Genomic DNA, 20,078 nt, shown 5'->3' with positions numbered 1-20,078 from the left:
TTTAGTAGTGATGTTCATCACCTATCAAATCCACTATTCTTTTGGCCACTTGGAGCTCTAGTATTATAACACCCAAACTAAAGACACCTGATAAAGGTGAGAAATGTCCATGCAGTGCGTGTCATATACGTATCAATCAATGAAAGCTCAATTAGATTAAATAATTATCAAAATAATTCAGTTTTTACAATTTTTTTAGTCAAGGATCTTGGTTAGGAACTAATCGCCCTTGGTATTATAATCAAGTATGACTTTTCTTAGTACCCAACTATGGTTGGGTAATCCATTGATCAACAAAGATTACAATTTGATCTTTCTTCTGATCATAAGAAATATATTTAGCCCTCTCTTTAAATCAATTTAAGTTTGGTTAGATCTTTAAAAAAAAAAAATTGGTTAGATCTTTAGTCATCAAAGGTTTAATCTTTCTTCTAATCGAATGAACTATAATAAATTTTCTCTTGATAACGAAGTTAACCAATTCTTTGCTAATAGCCTCTGCTATTCTTTTTAGATTTATATCAAACCTCTCTAGAAAGAGATTCTTAACCTATTTCAGTTGACTAATTGGAATGCCTCTTTCGTTCAATGTTCTGTTGCGAGTTTATGCTTGATCACAAGTCACAAAAAGCATGGTGCTCCTTTCACTCTTGATTTACTTGGTTATACTTGTCCTTCTCTAAACATTCTTTTAAGGAATGATTGCATTGGACTTCCTTTCCATTGCTGAGTTCGTTAGTAAAGTGCTTCTTTTCATAAAAGAAACTGTTGTTCAAAGGTCCACTTTTTTACTGATTATATAAGTTGAAGATTTTTTTCTTAACCCTCTAAGTCAGTAAAATTTGACTATAAATTGTTTCCTCTCAGAATCAAACCTAGTACTGCTAAAATAGTACAATTTTACATAATAAAACTCGACAATTTCTTGGGTCCAACCACTTGATTATGATAATTTTAAGATTAATGCTATCCATCATATGGTAATTTAGTAGAAAAGTAAGACTTGCAATGTGCATTATTCTGTATTAAATTTTGATTCCATTTTTTGTTTTTGTTTTGAGACAAACTTCAAAAACTTAAGTATAATGGAACACCTCTATATTTTTGTACATTCAATGCATTTAGTATTTCACAAAACATTGAAGAAACTCAGTATTTTGATACATACTTCTAATTTTCATAGACATTTAACTTCACAATGGATTGAAATTTGATTCTCTTGATGATGTTCAAAATTTGTAAAAGAAGGGAGTTTATTTTTTTCACCTTCAAGTTACTTCAAAATACTTTCATAAAAATAACAGTTGCTTTTCCGTCTAAAATCAAACATACAAACACGTGTTGGTCAAGTAAAAGGTTGCAAGATTCAGACTTGTTCAAGTAAGTCAAATTTATGCCTCTGTGTGCTCGAGTGTTGGTCAATAATAGTTAACCAACTTGTAATGACGATATATATCAATACAATCACATGAAAAAGAAGGAAGAGATGTCCCAACTTTGAAAACTAATTGTAAGACACTTTTTGTTTCAAACATAAGAAAATAAGCACACAACAAAGAACCGTATTGAAAAAAATTGATTACATGGCAATTTTAAGTGACCCATTTGATACTCCATTTTTTAAATGGAAACCTCTATTTATAAGAGATAGTTACAAATGAAAGATTGTTGAAACCTAATTTTTAGATTATTTTTAAAAATTGCTCTCATCAATCTGTCATAGATGGAACTCTCAAATTTATTTATTTTTGACAAATGAAGAGGATCTTGACTCACTTTATAGAAGGAGCGATAGAGTGCCAAATTATCAAGACCATTTGAACCGATATACTCACACTTCTATAAGCCTAAATATAAGACAATTCTACAATTGGAACTGCAAAAATTCCAATTAGTATCAGTGTCCAATATGAAAGACTCATATTGGAACATGCATTAGACCTATTTTACAGAGGTGAGAATCATGTGAATTCTCACATATGAACTCATGTCAACTATACACACACAAACATGCATCAGACCTATTGTAACAAACCACAATCAGTTAATAATATGTACGAGAAATTTAAGATTCTAAAATAGTCATTATTGCAAAGTATGCAGCGCAATGCTGGTGGCGAAATCACTTTGGTTGCCCATGAGTAAATAAAAGGGCAACTAATTGCTAGCATACTTTCTTCACTTGGATTTGACAAGTGAATGTGATTTTTAAAACTAAACAAATAAAAGAAAAAGAGTATGCAACAAAATGGAAATGTCTAGTTCATAAAGTCTTCCAATCAACACATTTCATTGGAAGTGCAACAGTTGATCAACATGTAAATTTTGCATGGATGAGTTGTCAAGGTGTGTTTTCCTTGTCCATTCCTCATTCTGCTCTTCTTTGATTCATGTTGCCTCCAAACCTAGATAATGAAACCTAGACAATGATTCATAAGTAAATTTAAAGGTAATGGTTAATGGAATAAAAAGTCCACAACACCAAAATAGACAATTAGCATTTACTATAACACTAAGACCTTTGTACAAGAGTTGTGTTATTTTGACACACAATTTCGACATCAAACTTCAACATCAAATTGGATGATTAATGCAGTTGAAATGTGGCTAAGAGATGGTTCATTAATCAGCTTTCAAACGCATTTAACCACGCTTTTGAACGTCATTAACCAAAATTTGCAACACAAAATCATGGGTTAAGGAATATCATCTATTTTTGAATACAAATTGCATGATAAATGAATATATGTATATTTGAACACGTAAACATTGTGGTTAGCGACATTCAAAGTGGTTAATTGTGTCCAGTTGATGGTTAATGAGTTGTGTCAGTTTGTTGTATTCATTAACCATCAATTGAACATTGATTAACCACATATTTGAATTGTACTAACCACTAAATTGAGTCAAACTTTGATGCCAATTTTATGAGTGAAAATATCATTCCTCTTTGTACAATAACAAAAAAAAAAAGCAATTTGGCAGACAACACATACCTAAATGTCTTGAAAGCGGGACTGACGTCTCCGTGATCTGTGAATATAATTATCAAAATAATAAATCAAACATATCATCTCAAAATCTATGAATGCTCTAGGCATCTATATCTTCTCTATCCTATTCTCTTTATGCCCGTTTTATCTTTTTTCAATAATCACAGTCAAATGCGAAGTAAATATCGAGATATTAATATATAATAACTAGCAAATAAACATCTAAAGTCTTGTAGAAACATTGACAATCAGCTTAGGATTTGGTGGGGGATAGCTTCAGAAAAAAAAGCAGCTTTACTTGTTCTAAAACATTTATCATAGTATCAATAGAAACAATGAAAATGTTTTGCATAAGAATTCTTAAACCTATAAATTGGCAGACCTTAACAACTCAAAAAGTAATGTCGTGCGAGGTAAAAAAATATAGTATTACAATACAGGAAGAGTAAATGAAGAAGAAACGGTCTATGCACCTGCGATAGTTACTGTTACGCCTTGAGGAACCACTTGTGTTAACAACCTCGAACTCAATCTCGTCTACTAAAACATCGCCATAATCCCCAGATGCTATAGAACCTTCATCAGAATTTGAAGTATCATAACTTAAACGACGATTAGCCCTTTGTGTATCACTGTTTCTTGTCCTTCTTCTATTTCTAGAACTTCTGAAGTTGTCGAAGACCTGATACAGAATACAAGAGGTCCACCAGTTTCCGTCATCTCCAGGGAAGTCATCATACTCATCTCTGCCATCATCGTCCCCATATTCAATCACATAATCTCCCAAAACCATCCCCCGCGGGATTTCCGAATGGATAGTGCTCAAAACATCTATGATCTCAGAGGATTGCTGAAAATTCTCCCAGTCGAGCACTCGAGCAGGATCAATTTTCGATGGACATGCATGAGGGTGTTCAATTTGAGCATGATTTTGTAGCTCCAAGTAACTTCCCATGAATTTACATTTCACCTCATCACAACAACGTTTCTTGTCATCAAGATGCGTGCGAGCTTTATCCACAACAATCCAGCCAGATACTTGGCCTCTACACAAAGGGCAAGTTAGATTGGATTGACCATCTTCATGTACCACAGGCTCGTTAATTTCAACAGACGTTGCATCAGACACTGAAGAGGATGGCACGCCACAGGCAACTTTAAAACGATCCAAACAATTTGAGTGCGATTGATTTGTGTCGCAAACTAAAGCACGACACCCTTTATCATAAGATGAACACTTAAGGAGCACACAATTATGAGGAATATCCAGGCATATTGGACAAACAACATCGTCCCAAATGATATTCAATTGAATATCGTCCATGTTGTTTACACTAGTTGAACTATTACTATCACAAGACATGAAACTCTTCAGAGGTCCCTTATAGCAAACTCGTATTTGCACCTCAAGTCAGCGGCATGATCCTTATTATCCAAATATCAGAATGTCAATGAAAACTTGGAAATGAGTAAATCAAACTTTGTACTGTGTTTTCGAAACCTGAAAGAATAAGAAATGAAAACAAAAATTAGTACTTAAGAATTCAAATAACTCATAACAATTAGGTTCAACTACAAGCAACACATAAAAACCATTTAGAATGTTACTTCCATCCATCACAACTTCATTTTCAGAAAACCATTCTAGTCTCTTTATGTACCGAGGAATATAAAATTCTATCAAGTAAAGACCCAATTCCCAATTTGGTCTCTCACAATTTTCTTGAGGCCCAATTTACTACACAAGACAAATAAAGCCCAAATTAGTCCCTAGTATTTTCATACTAAAGACAAATTTGTCCCTTTGATATAACGAGTGGGGGACTAATTTGTCATCCGTATAAAAATGTCAGGGACAAGTTTAGGTATTATTTTTTGTGAGGGACTAAATTGAACTGCGAGAAAATTGTGAGGGACCAAATTGGGTATTTGCTCAAATTCTATCTGATAAGATAGATGAATTTTCCTGCTCCTCAATGAGATTACTACAATACATATAAGAATTCAAAGTTAACAGAGGTCAACAACAGCCCTAATACCAATCAATCAACTAATAAATTGATACACAAACAGGAAATAAGCTAACGTAATAGCATCTGAGATATCTCATCAGTTAAATTCTACAATCTAACATTTTTTTTTTCATTGAACAATGAAAATATCACCCAAATATGAAATTTTATGAAAAAATTATGACTAGAAAAATACATATCTACATCTAATTTAGCACAAAACACACAATCACAATTAGGCAAAATAATCACATATTAACACTAAACCACCTAGTTCATTGATCATAAAATGAGTAATTCAAATTAAACTATCCATCAACAACAACAAAAATGAATTTACAACACAAGAACAACCCTTCATCCAACATCCAAATTTCCCCCAAAAAAAAAAGAACCTAATTTTCAGCACTGCATGAAAATGATCAAAGTTGACCAATCCAAAATAAATAATATTCTCCTAAAAATCAAATAAAAACACCTAGCACATAAATTGAGCCTGACCCAGATAATAAAAACTAAAACCCAGTTAAGAAAAACAAAAAGAAACAAACTTTGAGAAAAAAACATGAATAACTACATTAAAAAAAACAAGTACAAGTGAAAGTGAAAGTGAAGATCACAAACCTTAAACACAAGATTTGATAACTGAAGAGATAAACATAAACCTCGTACCTATGGATTGATGTTTGGGTGAAAATGGATTATGCCGGTTTGTGAGGATCAGTGAAAGTGGGTGGTTCTCTCTCTCTCTCTCTCTCTCTCTCTTCTTTCCTTTTGCACTTTGCAAATGCAATTTTTCTTTTTCTACTATTTTTTATTTAGAAATTAGAAAAATGAAATGAAAAAATATATATAATGGTATTAAGACATTAATACCCTTTTGTGTCCTTTTGTGTGACTTTTTTTTTTGTAAGAAAAGTTTATTCAACGGTTTCAAGGGATAATTTTTTTTGTAAGAAAAGTTTATTCAACGGTTTCAAGGGATAATTGTGGTCAATTACGTGATACTCTTATTTTCAAGTTGTTTTTTGGTAATTAAAAATTTAAAGTGAGGGGATGATGCCCCATTTAGTTGATAAGAACAATATATATTTTTTTTTAAGGAAAGAACAATACATAATATATGCAAGATCCGGAGTTCGAATTTCAGACACCATAAAAAATAAAATTCAAGCTTAATGAACATTTATATTCTTTTAAGATATAAGGGTGTTCGATCTCGTGATTTTGAATTGGTTTAAAGCATGTCTTTTACAATTTGGTATTAGGGCAAGTCGATTCAAATCGTGCATTGGATCATTAGAATTCAATAAATGTAATGGGATCATTTGGTTCCAGATATTTATTCTGAATGTCGCATCTAACTGAGCCTGATGAACTCAATCTAGTATGTGACAGTTAGACTAAATGTCTGAGAGCTGAATAATACCTAGGAGGAATGAAGCATATGAAGAAGATGGATCATGTGTAATAAATAATAAATGAGTATTAATTTTGATGTGCATGGGTGTCCAAATACTTCTTCGAATAAATAGGATTGTAAATAAATGTTGGTTATATTTATTCAACTTAAGATATTAGTCTTTATAGTTGTGTGCATAGAAAAATAAATTTACACAAAAAATAATACTCATATTTTCAACCGATCAATCTAGTAAAAAAAATGCTCCACTAAATTAGTACTATAGTATTTGTAAATAATACATTTCTAAATTACTGTCAATTTTTATTTTTGATGTGGTATTAATTTTTTTAAAAAATTATACTCCCTAATTAATAATATTTTTTTCAAGCAGTCTAATAATAATATTTCTTGACTAAAAAATTGACTATATTTTCATTATTTTAATCATATCTCTCTCTCTCTCTCTCTCTCTCTCTCTCTCTCTCTCTCTCTCTCTCTCTCTTATATTTAGAATAAAAATATTATTTTAATTTCACTTTTTCATTTGTATATTTTTTCATTTAAGTGAAAAGATCACATATATTGATTATTATGGTACGGTTGAATAATAAATAAAATCATAATTAAATGAAAATAAACGATTTTTTTTAAGGAAAATGAAAATAAATGAATTAAACCATAAAATTTTCATTGAAAATGACAGGTAAAAAGTCAAGGGTATCTTCCCAAAAAATAAACCAAGGATCAACATACTTATCATGTTTTTTAATAAATAAAGTAATTATCTTTGCACCTAAATACAGGTTCTTGAAAATATTAATTTTATGTCTAAGTTTTCTTGAATTCCATTGAAAAAACTTACATTTTTATGTTACATCAATTATTATATTTTATATTTTTCTATGCAGCAATAAAAATTCTTTAATTCTCTCTAAGTAATAAACTAGAAAATAAATAAATTAGCAACATATTTAATAATGTTTTTTATAAAAATATTACTACTACAAATTTCTTAAATTTATTAATAAAAACAATTTTTACAGTAATTTTTTACAATAGTTTTCTTAGATATGTGCTCTAAATGAAATTCTAAGAAATAGGACCATGGACATGTCTTCTAAGAGGTCACTTGGTTGAGAAGAAGAATTAAAGAATTAGGACCATGGCACGTAATAATAATACACAGTTTAATAACACCGAAATTTCTATTCACCAAATGTTCGAAAAGGTTCAAATTCATTCTTACTGGTGGATGAAGGCAGCAAATGCAGTTTTTGTATTAGGGGTTCATAACTAGCTAGCTTGCCCTGTTCTTTGTTTGGGTATAGGTTAGCTGCCCTTTTGCTTATTTCTTTCTTTTTGACCGAACACTTTGTAATTATGGTCGCTCCCTTTTAGCACATCTTGTGTGGAAGTAGCGATGTTTGATTGTTAATATAAGTCTCATTTTTGCCTGTTCAAAAAAAAAAAAAGAATTAGGACCATGGTCAGTTTTTTATTTTTATTTTGCAGTTGAATCCATTCAAGACAATTTTGTCTTACGAAAGTTTTTTTAAGACAAATATTGTATTGTATTATAAATGAATGAAAAATAAGCTATTTAATGAATTAAAGAAAGTTTAGCATGTGAATCAAAATGTCTCTTTATTGAGGGGGCATGAATCAAAAAAGTTATGAGTCGATTAATTTAATGTATCAGCTCTGTTATTATTAATGAAATGCTATAAGCATTTTTCTTTAAAAAAAAAAGTTATGAGTCAATTAATTTTGAATAAAAATAGAGCCACTCTTTCTAACAATAAAAAAAAGGTGTTACGTTCTATCAGAATTTTTTTTGGTGGTGGCCGAGAATTTTTTTTTGGTAGTGGCCGGGATTCGAACCCCGGACCTTGCATATATTATGCATTGTCCTTACCAATTGAGCTAAGCTTACGGGACATTCTATCAGGATTATATGAGGAAAAAAATACTACTATTATAAAATATAGTCTTTTTTTTTTTTAGTTTCCTAAAATGGACTCACTCTGCTAGAAGCACGACTATTTTTACTGCCATCTAATTTGAAATTTGAATGTCATCTATTAAGGTTACAAAATTAAATGTAAGTTCTTTCAAAAAAAAAAATATTAAGTGCAAGTTTTTTATGGATTATTTTGTAATCCTTTTTCTTGTCTCCTTTACGCATATGTTATTCTTAGCATTTTCAAGAAAACAATCTTGTGTGATTTACTAACGTAAAATTTCATATTTCCAAGTACACCGGCTATCTCGTTCGAGCCAGTAGTTTACACTCTTAATATTGAAGTTTAGCCCCTTTTTTTTTTCCTTAATCAGCAAATATTATTAAGGTTAGCACAAGACGCGCACAACCCGCGTATGAGGAAAAAGAGTACAAAGAATGGTTTAACAAACAACACCCCTTCCCCACCAAACAAACCTCAATAAAAAACCTCCTATATTCTTGTTCCCAAAACAAAGTATAAACAAGAAAAGAACAGCTAGAACAGCAAAAGAAAGACAAAGCACCCAAAAAAGGCTTCCCAAGCTGGTAGCCCATCCATTCTCATCTTTGGCCCATCGATTCTCCTCCTCCGACATCCCCTCCAACTTCTTATATATAGACTTAACCGGGAAAGACCCTCCCTCTTCTAACCTTCAAAGCCGCACATCCTCATCTTGAGACCTCTCAAACCCTTGAAGATCACTCAACAAATTATTAAAGAGCTCTTCCTTCCAAACAAACAACCGGCGCCTCCACTCAAAATTCCAATTGGAACTCGAGTCTCTATCCAATCACATATCTGCCACCTTTGACTCTTTTTGATTTGAAATCGCAAAAAGTCTTGGATATTTCTCTCTAAAAATCATGTCACCCCTCCGCTTAATATTCCAAAAGGAAGTATTACGACCATTATGCACCTTCCTAGTCACCTCCTCATTGAAACAAGTTTGGTCACCTCCATCATCCAACATCACAATATCTTTCCACCATCTAGAGACAAACCGAGGCCAATTATTGCTCCCACCCAACAAAAGATTTCCCACCGTCGGACCATATTTCTCCTTCAACATCGCTTTCCAAAGAGTATCTTTCCCCTTGAATAATTCTCCACCTCCATTTTGCCAAAAGACTTAAATTAACAAGTTTTATGTCCCGTATACCGAGACCCCCATTTTCCTTGGGTTGACAAACCTTACTCCACTTAACCCAATTAATTTTCCGACCTCCTCCCACCCCTCCCCAAAGGAACTCCCTTTGTATGCGAACCAACCTTCTCCAAACTTTTACCAGCATTCTCATAAAAGAAAGATAAAAGATGGGAATTGCGTTCAAAACCGAGTTAAGGAGCACCACCCTCCCGCTAAAACTCAAAAACTTATTTCCCCAAGAATTCAAACGATTATTGACATGTACCACGAGCGAATCCCAAGTACTTGTACTTTTATGGTTTGCACCTATTGGGAGACCCAAGTACTTGAAGGGAAGATGTTTTTCACTACAACCCAAAAAATTATACGCCATCTCCATAAAGTCTCTAAAGACATTGATCCCAATTAAGCAACTCTTACCAAAATTCACTCTAAGCCCCAACGCCGATTCAAAGCCATCCAACACCGCCTTCAAGGTCCATAAATTCCGCACCGTCGCCTTCCCTATGCTAACAGTGTCATCCGCATATTGGAGGTGCAAAATTACCAACCCGTCTTCCGGAAACCGAAAACGAAATGAAAGAAGTTGAAAGAAAAGAGATTAGCACAAGCGACTCCTCTTGCACCCTCTCGCAGAATGGCTAGCACTCCATACTGTGAGCTATTATTAGCTAAGAAGCCAAAATAGTTTATGTAAATACGTAATGAATGGTCCTTTACATTTTATACAAGTGACTTGACTTGATCTTTTTTCTATTTTCTATTTAAGTGTGTGGTACTTGATAAGTGTTTGGCTAGCTCAAGTTCTTTAATTAAGAATATATGCATATAAGAAGCTTTTCTGGTGAACTGAATTTTGACTTTGCAGTGTTGGTGTTTGTTTGCACCAATATCTTCCTCATCTCACGCATCAGTTTTACTATTAAGTCAACCAATATCTTTTTAACTGTGATTAAGAAATCTCTACATGTTTTTGTAGAGTGACAATAATCATGTGAAAGCTCACAAGTGGTGGAACCCTGGTTTTATTCAGCTGTAATTCACATGATTGCAAGTTTCTTAATATAAAAATTGATATTTCTGTAAAAGCAACTGTCATAAAAGATTTTTCTGTAAAAGCATATAGTAAAAAAGAAATCACATGTGTAAACTACCGAAGAAATTTGCTTAATCGGTGACTCAGAATTTGCTTGTTGTGATGAGCATAATAGGAAAATCAATTGGAAATTGATACACTTCGTAATAGAGGATAGTAATTAAGTTTAGAGTTAAAACTTCCGCTATAAATAGCAAGTTTAAAGTTAAAACTTAGAACGCAATTGGGTACATCAAAATAACTTGTGAGACTAGTTGAAAATGTGGTTTCTCATACAAAGCATGAACTACCTCATTGGTTTGTGTTGTTGGAACCCTACTAGAGAGTTTGTGAAAAGAGTGGTAAAGAGTCTTGCAAGCTGTGATGACATTACCAAATTATGTCACATCAATTCGAGCATATGGAAATCATCCAACATCTTTTTTGAATATGTCACAAAATCAACATTGAAAAACTGCATGTCGCTAATTCATTGCAAGACATGAAAGAGACCCAAAACCTCTCCCACCGAGACGGTGCACAAAGGGGACAAACTCAATGTTTTTGCCAAAACAAAAGCTCCATCATTATCTCTTAAACACGTTCCGATTCCAATCCAGTTCAGCTGGGTCGAAAAAGACGTATCAACGTTAAATTTGAGTCACCCTCGTTGCGGTCTTTGCCAATGAATCTGAGTGGTGTACCTGATGAAGACGCAACCCCTACGGGATGGTCTGTGAGCTTAGCAGTCGTGTTAGAAACTTTAGATGACCCGCGATTTCAATTCCATGGTTGTCTAGCGTTGGCTGTTGTCCAATCCCTAATTAAATGATACGCCCGATCAACAATGTGTACACACATTTTGATTCATTATTTGAGTAAAAAAAAAAATTAGAACATTCACAACAGGGTCATTCACTTTTTCTTTTTTTAGGAGGGGGTCATTCAGATGTTTCTATCAACAAATATCACTTGTCACTGATAAAACCTTGATATATTTTTTTTACACGAGAACATCTCATAACATGGATTCTACATTTCTAGCCAGCCAAGTTCTTACTTGTTTCAACAGAAACTAAGCTAATATTTACCAAACTAAAAAGTAAATTCAAGACAATCAACAATTATCATATCAAATGCAAGGAGAGATTGGATACCTTGGCTAGAGGTCTTCAAAGGGTGCATATGATCAGCATAATCTTTGATCTCCTCTATAGTAAAAGGTGAGTTACACCAATCATTATGTTCCAAGAGATTTTATGTTGGATTACCTCACAAAATTGATGCATATTTGTTGGAGTTACACCACGATCCTTCTTTACTTTTAAATTTCTTGATCTGATTGACCTTCTTCCTGTTGTTTTCTTTCCCATGAAATAAACTTGATATTCTTGTCTCCATTTTTCAACCAAATATAGCTCGATCGGCTTCTTTGTCGTCACATGATCTCTTCTTTTTTGAGAAGGTGCACGCATGTAGCTTCTCTCGGTCATTGAATTTGTGTAAACCCTTAGCATCCCATGACCAAAGGGAATCATCTTTCACAAGAATTTATGTTTTCACTATCTCCTTTCGGATCTGCAAATTTATTGTCCATGATCTGGGTTTGAAATATTCAAAGTGCTTATCAATTCTCAGTTGTTTTTTCCCAAGCATCTTCTCGGAATCCATAAATCCCAATGATAAACCATGAAGGCCTCCCATTTTCCGCTTTAACTTTCCCATCGATATGGTTTAAGGGGCAAGACAAAACAACATTGCAGTACCACCAACCAACCCATTTTTCCCTCACCAGTACAACCAACCACCAAGCTCAAATTAAAACCAGAACGAACTTTGTCGTCATATGAACTTCATAAAGCTTAGCCTCCAATAAGAACAATAATCTGAGATTTTCAATACAAATGAGCCTTAATTAACAAGGCTCGAACTTATCGAGAGTTTTCCAACCCCTTGTGGTTTCCGCTTATCATTTTCATCGAGGTAGGAGGTGTTGGTCATCCAACATCACCTTTCGAGACTGCAAAATTGTTGTTTTTATTTGTCAGTATAAAACATTTGAAGTATTGATATATGTGCAATGACGAGTAAAACCATTTTTACACATGTAACCAATTAAATCATGTCAAATAGACATTTATAGAGCTATTTTAGGAAATAACCTTAGAGCATTTTCAAAAGAAACCCCTATTTTTAAATATTAAAGTGGAACTCACATCTAGACAACACTCATTTTTTTTTAAGGATCCGAGAATCATATGTTGTAACTGCTCCACGCAGTTTCACGTAGTAGGCGACTCAAGCCACATAAAAGCAATCTAACAGTTCCGATTTATGTAGTGCATTTTCAATTTTAGCCAATTATTTTTTATGGGACGATACTTACCGATTACTGCATTAAAGCATAACCGCGTGGAATCCATTTCGTGATGAACAAGTAAAATCCTTCGCTGATATTTCACACTTCACAATACTTTATGTTGTTTTGATTTCAGAAAAGAACTTCACAATACTTTATGTTGTTTTGATTCCGTAAAAGAAAAAAAAACTAAGGCTCTGTTGGTAAAAATAAGCTATAAGCTAACTGATAGCTGAAAAGCTAGCTTATAGTTGATGATTGATAGCTGAAAGCTTATAGCTGAAAAACTAGCTGTTTGAAATTAAAGTGTTTGGTAAAATTAGCTTCTGAAATAAATGATAATATAAAATGACATAAAAGTACATGTATGTTTATTTTTTTATAAATTACATATATAAATATTTTTAACTGATATATTTATCTTAAAAATTTAATTTATTTCAAAGTATTTTTTATCTTTAAAATGATAACTGTGATTTATGATTTTCTTGTAAAAAAAAACTGTGATTTATGAATTTAATTGATATATTTTTTTAACAAATCTTGTCTAACTTCATTTTTATATCTTTTTTAATTTTTTCTATGGTTTTTTTTTTGAGTAAATAGGCAATTACCCCCCTGAAATTGTAAGTTTCGTCAATTACCCTCCTGAAATTAACAAAACTTCAATTACTCCCCTGAAATTGCATAACGTTAATCAATTTACCCCTTCCGTCAAATTTTTCTGTTAGTCAACATGACATTTTGCAAATACCCCCTGAAGTTTTACACTTATGTGCAAAATACCCCCCGAACTTAAAAACAAGCATCATACATCCTTTTTAATGTAATTATTCTCAAATTAGACAAAATACTGTAACATGGGAAATTGAAAAGGAAAAAAAAACAATTGTTTCAGTTTTTCAAATCACATAAATTTAAGAACAAAGACAATTTTAATATAATTGAAAGAGAAATGTGATAGATGTTGGTAAACATAATTGATCAATGATCATAACTCTTGCAGATGTTCTTTCTTAGTAAGTCAAATTAGCTAAAACCTATGCTAAATAACACCATTGTATGCATTAATAGTATATATCTCAGTTTGGTGTGACTAATGCTTTAGCTAGCTATGCTGCCAAAGGAGCAATGTTTGGTACATACTCATGAATCCAGAAATGTTTAGCATAATCTAAGGGTACTGTTTTGAGTTGACACACAATCAGTTGGAAAGAAAAAACCAAAACAAGGATACTTATTCTACTTTGGTGTATTAAAATTGTCTTTGTTCTTAAATTTATATGATTTGAAAAACTGAAACAATTGTTTTTTTTTTCCTTTTCAATTTCCCATGTTACAATATTTTGTCTAATTTGTGAACAATTACATTAAAAAGGATGTATGATGCTTGTTTTCAAGTTTGGGGGTATTTTGCACATAAGGGTAAAACTTCAGGGGGGTATTTGCAAAACGTCATGTTGAGTGACAGAAAAATTTGAAGGAGGGGGTAAATTGATTAACGTTGTGCAATTTCATGGGGGTAATTGAAGTTTTGTTAATTTCAAGGGGGTAATTGACGAAACTTACAATTTCAGGGGGGTAATTGCATATTTACTCTTTTTTTTTTCTTTTAACATGTCTAACTTGTCCTCGTGAGCTTAGCTTAGTTGATAAGGACAATGCATTAATGCATTAATATATGAAAGGTCCGGGGTTCAAACCCCGGCCACAAAAATTTTTTTTGTCTAACTTCATTTTTATATCTTTTTTAATTTTTCTATATTTTTTTTTCTTTTTATTTGAATCAGTAAATAAGTTAAAAGGAAAAAAAAAAAATTTATATCTTTTTTAATTTTTCTATATTTTTTTTTCTTTTTGTTTGAATCAGTAAATAAGTTAAAAGAAAAAAAAATTATAATATGAATATATAAGTTCAATAGAAAGTGTCCCTTTTGGATCAATATTTCAAAGAACTAGAATTAATCCTTTAAAAAAAAAAAAAAAAAAAAAAAAAAAAAAGAACTAGAGTTACCAAACACAGCCTAAAACCCTAAACCCTAGTCATTCTCTATTTCAACTTGTTTCATTTCGTTTCTACACTCATCGCTCACACACAAACTATGGCGAACCAAATCATCACCCGTGTCATTCCTAAAACCCTAACTCCCTTCTTCTCTCGCTCCCTCTCCACAACCACCACTCTCTCCTTCCTTTGCCGTCGTCTCCGTCCTCTCGCCGCCGCTGCCGTAACCTCCCGCCACATTCTCCTTCCTTCCTTCCGCGCTCTCTCAACATGCCCTACCACCTCTTCCCTCAACGATCGAAACCCTAACTGGTCTAACCGTCCCCCTAAGGATACCATCTTGCTTGATGGATGTGATTTTGAACACTGGCTTGTCATTATGGAGAAGCCTGATGGTGACCCAACCAGAGATGAAATTATCGATGGTTATATCAAAACATTCGCGGAGGTTATCGGAAAGTAATCATCATAATATATAAATAAATGCATGATTTGGTTTAATCTTTTAGTGTGTTTGATTTGTTTTTTTTGTCTTGGTTTAATCTTTTAGTGTGTTTGGTTTGTATTTGTTTATAGTGAAGAACTAGCTAGGAAGAATATATATTCTGTTTCAACTAGACACTACTTTGCTTTTGGAGCTCTTTGTTCTGAAGAGCTTTCCTATAAATTCAAAGGTATACATATACATGGTTCCAAAATTCTCTTTAAACTTTGTCTTTTATATACTATATACCATAAAGGGTTTTAATTTCCTGTTTTTCAAATTTTCAGAACTGCCCAAAGTTCGGTGGGTTCTTCCTGATTCTTATTTGAATGTGAAGGAGAAAGATTATGGAGGTAATTTCTCTTGTTTCATCACCTAGCTTCTAATTATAATCACTCTGTGTAAGTGGTGTGTGTGAATAAGGAATAACATGTTCAATTTGTATTATGGTGGACTGATATATGGTGTGGCAAATAGACTTGTGTTATGCCATTTCACATATCTATATAGCATGTAAAAAGTTTAAGAAAAAAACAGTCGGGGCCTTGGCCGAACACGTCCGTTTTCCCTGTGAATCGATGTTTTGTAACCTTTGTAGTACATTAAGCTGTTATATATTGGAGTTATAGTATTATTAGGTGGTACAATAAGCATATCATATGTGAAGTCTTTCCATATATAGCATATAATATTTCTTGGTGGACTTGTTTGTTTCCCTCTCACCAGGTGAGCCCTTTATAAATGGCCAAGCAGTTCCATATGATCCCAAGTATCATGAGGAGTGGGTTAGGAACAATGCTCGTGCTAATGAAAGGAACAGGCGGAACGGGCCTCGTAATAACGACAGGTCAAGAAATTTTGAAAGGAGAAGGGAAAATGTGGTGAACAGAGACATGCAGAGTAGGCCTCCAGTGCACAATTCTGGTCCACCTCCAAACAATGCTTACCCTCCCAACAATGGTGGCCGATACGCTCCTCCAAATGCAGGTGGTGGATACCCTCCTCCTCCCAACACTGGATATCGTGCTCCTCAAAATAACTACCCAGGCAACATGGGAGGGGGGCAACAAAACCAGAACATGGCAGGGATGTCTCCAAATGCTGGCTGGTCAAATAATCAGTAGACTCTCGTCCTGACCTCCGAGTAATGAGATTTTATTGATCTTAGGTCTAGTTTCCCTTCTTCTTAATGAATTTGTGTTCGGGTATTGAAGTTTACAATTTTTGAAGTTCATTCTTTTGATGGTTTATTCGAAAGTTAAGTGTCGTAGTTTATTAAAACAAAATTGTCTGATACACTTCAGCCGAATAGTCGTGAGAAATTTATGATCATGATCTTTGTGATTTGTCTTACTGATTGTGATTCAACAAAATATATTAATGACTGAAGCACATAGCACCTTCAATTCTTCACTCAAACCACATTGAACTATTGTTATTATCATCCGGTTGAGAGTTGTTCACGAGCTGGAAAAAATGTGAAAAAATGAATTATTGGAACGTAATTACGTGTATTTGTGTCGTGTTTGTCCCTTGATCAGAGATATCGGTACTATAGGAACAGGAATGTTTTTTGTTAAAGTTCTGTTCTAATTTGGATATGGAACAAATAATGAATGAGTTTGTCATGTAAATTTGATAATTATTTTTTTTATTCTTTAGAGGACCAAGTCAGAAGACTCCTAGATAATAACGTTGGATCGTGGAGGCCTTATATGCAAATTAAAGTACAAACTAATTTTAATAAAACACTAAAGTGTAAACTGATTTTAATTTCATGTCAATAACCATATCTTTTTTTTTTTTTGGTAGATAGACGAAATGGCAAAGTCATTATAAACTCACACACACAAGTAGAGGTACCGGGGTTCGAACCTCGGTCATGGTATACAGCCTAACAATTTCGGTATTTTGCCAGTTGAGCTTGGACTTCTGGATAATAACCATATCTTTAATTTCATTCATCTTGAATTGAAGAACATATTTTTTTTGAGATGCATGAATTGGAATAAAGTAAATATTGAGATAAAATAGCCAAAACATTGTCATTGAAGTAACTTTTTGTGTGTGCTCACAGGGTTTATTTACATGAAAAAACATACAGGATAAAAAAAAAATGTAAAGATTAAGAATAACTTCAACCAAAGTTTCCTACACTCAGCCAACAATACTCACTATTAATTCTCACTATATTTTTGATCATGTCACGTAAAAGTAGTTCACTACTAACCTTTTTAGTACTCATCATAGATGAGAATTTAGGAAAAGTTCTAGCCTCAGGACTCATAAATAATGGAACAATAATTAAAATGAGAATCAATGCTCTAGACGTTGTAGTAGCCATAAGCTTACAAACTCAAGTGACAATAAAATTACAAATTCCTAAAATTGCTACATGTTGTGTGTGTTTGTGAAGTAGCTTAGAAGATAGCAAGGGTAACCTATATACATATACATCCAAGGTTGTCTAATGAGATAACTAAATAATTAAAAAATAAACAATGATATGTCTTATTCTCTCTTTTGGATTCCTCTTCATATCTATTGTGTTTAATTTGTTTTGTATAAGTGACAAATGCATATTGTTTTATAATTAGATTAAGCTAGTTTTGGTTGGTACAAATTTTAACATGTCAGATATTGTTCATTAACATGTGAGATATTGTTCGATTTGATAAATATAAAGTGGTTAACCGCGATATATATATTTTAAATCAGAGAGAGTGATACATTTAAGACATTTGTTAGCATTTACTTTACTGTCTCCACTAAAAAAAGTTAGATATTTAAAGAAAAAACACTTTTAAAAAAATAGAAATATAAAGAAATAAGCATTTTTTTTATAAAGAAATAAGCATTTATTTCTCCATGCTCGCCACTAAAAACATTTTTTTTATACTTATTTTAAAGTGAGCATCTAAGCAACACAAATTGACCAAAAAAAAACTAGAATATTTTTTATTTTTGAGGGAAAAAAAAACTAGAATATTGGGATCAAAATCATATTCAATTCTTCGAAGATTCTAATCTACCAGACGCCGCCAACATCTCTCCATTATTTATTAAATTAAATTTCTCTCATTGAATTTCCCATTTTTCTAAGAGACCACAATGACTCGCACTCTAAGTTAACAATTGAAACTGAACAATTGCAATTTTAGGGAAGCAAAGCATGTATTTGATGTCACATGTAAAGACTAAGAGAAACAGAAAGTCACTTCATAGAAAGTTTTCAAAAATTGAACAAATATCCTACCATTCTCCTGGTCAAGATCATTAGGAGTCCAGCCATTTTCTTCCCTTTTTCTCTTCACCAAACCATTTTCAAAAGTCAAGTTCTTGATCATGAAGACTATCAAATTTTTGTTGGATCTTAACGAATGACCAAGATAGTATCTAGTCTAGACGGAGTGCTAGATATTATTGTAGGAAATGGAGAGGATCTCAACTCCTAGATACGCAAAAATAATTTTTAGATTTAAGTGTAGTGGAATTGTGAAAGTGTGGGAATACGCTTATTTGACACACTAAAAAGAATTTAAAAAAAATGTGTAGAGGAATCGTGAAAGCGTGGGAGTAACCGATATGAAGATCTATGCAAGTCACAGATACCTAATTAAATATGGTCTAATGATTAAATCAAATATCTATAGCAATGGATAACATATGACAAATATTTATGTTAACACAAAGATGATACTCAACACATTCTGCACAGATGACTCAATTATTTTTTCATGTCAAAAATATCATGAGAAATTGCGAGTAAAGACAAATATGGTCTAATGATCTCTAACATGAGACTCATTTTTGACACATATCAAGGATAAATGGAAACACGGCGTTTATTGGAGAGATCTTCATGTGTTTCCATTTATCTTTGGTGGTGCTTTCAAGGATTTAACTGAAAATGTACCACAGTCAATGCTTCAACCATGAGACTCGACGTTTATTGGAGTTGTCATTTATCCTTGATAGTGTTTTTAAGGATTTAACAATGAATGTACCAAAATCAATGTTTCGACCATGAGACTCGGCGTTTATTGGAGAGATCTTCGTGTGTTTCCATTTATCCTTGATAGTGCTTTCAAGGATTTAACTGAGAATGTACCACAATCAAATAAATATTAAACTTACATTGTTTCTATTACAATTTCCATTTTAGTGAAATTGTTCCTATTATAGTTGGATTTAACTGATTTTTTAATTAAAGATTTATATAATATTATAAAAAGGATAAAACTGTAATTATAATAGTTTAATACGAAGATATAATTAGAAGAAAAATACTACACCAAAATTATGTATTTCCTTTATATATAGGTATAGAAAATGTATAGAAAATGTATAGTTATAGATATATAATCAGATAATCATGGCGTTTGGGAAACTCAACTAAATCAAAATCACATAATTGAATGATAATGTTTAAAACTCAGAGTCGAAGCAAAGTGTCAACTTTCTGCGTCTTACAAGCAAGCTATAAACTGAATTCCCAGACAACAAATAATAAACAAGTTCAAGTTCTCAACTTGAATAAAGTTGGAACAAAATAAACAAGTTCAAGTTCTCAACTTGAATAAAGTTGGAACAAA

At 32.6% G+C, this 20,078-nt stretch overlaps 2 protein-coding genes across 5 annotated transcripts; one reads left to right on the top strand and one right to left on the bottom strand.

The window, feature by feature from the left end:
* Nucleotides 1–2,064: 2,064 nt before the first annotated feature.
* Nucleotides 2,065–5,825, bottom strand: LOC146952682 (E3 ubiquitin-protein ligase, putative (DUF1644)). Of its 4 annotated transcripts, none has more exons than XM_085704638.1 (4): nucleotides 5,630–5,825; nucleotides 3,467–4,494; nucleotides 2,997–3,033; nucleotides 2,065–2,419 (listed from the first exon to the last, which is right to left on the bottom strand). In XM_085704638.1, exons 2-3 carry the CDS (start codon nucleotides 4,354–4,356, stop codon nucleotides 2,997–2,999), a joined length of 927 nt encoding a protein of 308 aa, XP_085560764.1. In that variant the 5' UTR covers nucleotides 4,357–4,494; nucleotides 5,630–5,825; the 3' UTR covers nucleotides 2,065–2,419. The 4 variants fall into 4 exon arrangements, with proteins under 4 accessions (XP_085560764.1, XP_085560778.1, XP_085560772.1 ...); XM_085704652.1 differs by having other exon boundaries at nucleotides 2,065–2,405; XM_085704646.1 differs by having other exon boundaries at nucleotides 5,678–5,825.
* A 9,064-nt stretch (nucleotides 5,826–14,889) lies between these two features.
* On the top strand, nucleotides 14,890–16,836 carry LOC146952681 (multiple organellar RNA editing factor 8, chloroplastic/mitochondrial-like). The gene is made up of 4 exons (XM_085704566.1): nucleotides 14,890–15,458; nucleotides 15,576–15,673; nucleotides 15,771–15,836; nucleotides 16,210–16,836. Exons 1-4 carry the CDS (start codon nucleotides 15,097–15,099, stop codon nucleotides 16,605–16,607), a joined length of 924 nt encoding a protein of 307 aa, XP_085560692.1. The 5' UTR covers nucleotides 14,890–15,096; the 3' UTR covers nucleotides 16,608–16,836.
* Nucleotides 16,837–20,078: the final 3,242 nt, after the last annotated feature.

This window comes from Medicago sativa, chromosome 1 (assembly GCF_051527215.1).
Source record: "Medicago sativa cultivar Bolivia chromosome 1, Bolivia_mono, whole genome shotgun sequence".
In the NCBI taxonomy this organism is placed as follows: Eukaryota; Viridiplantae; Streptophyta; class Magnoliopsida; order Fabales; family Fabaceae; genus Medicago; species Medicago sativa.
This window is presented reverse-complemented; position numbering and strand designations above follow the sequence as displayed.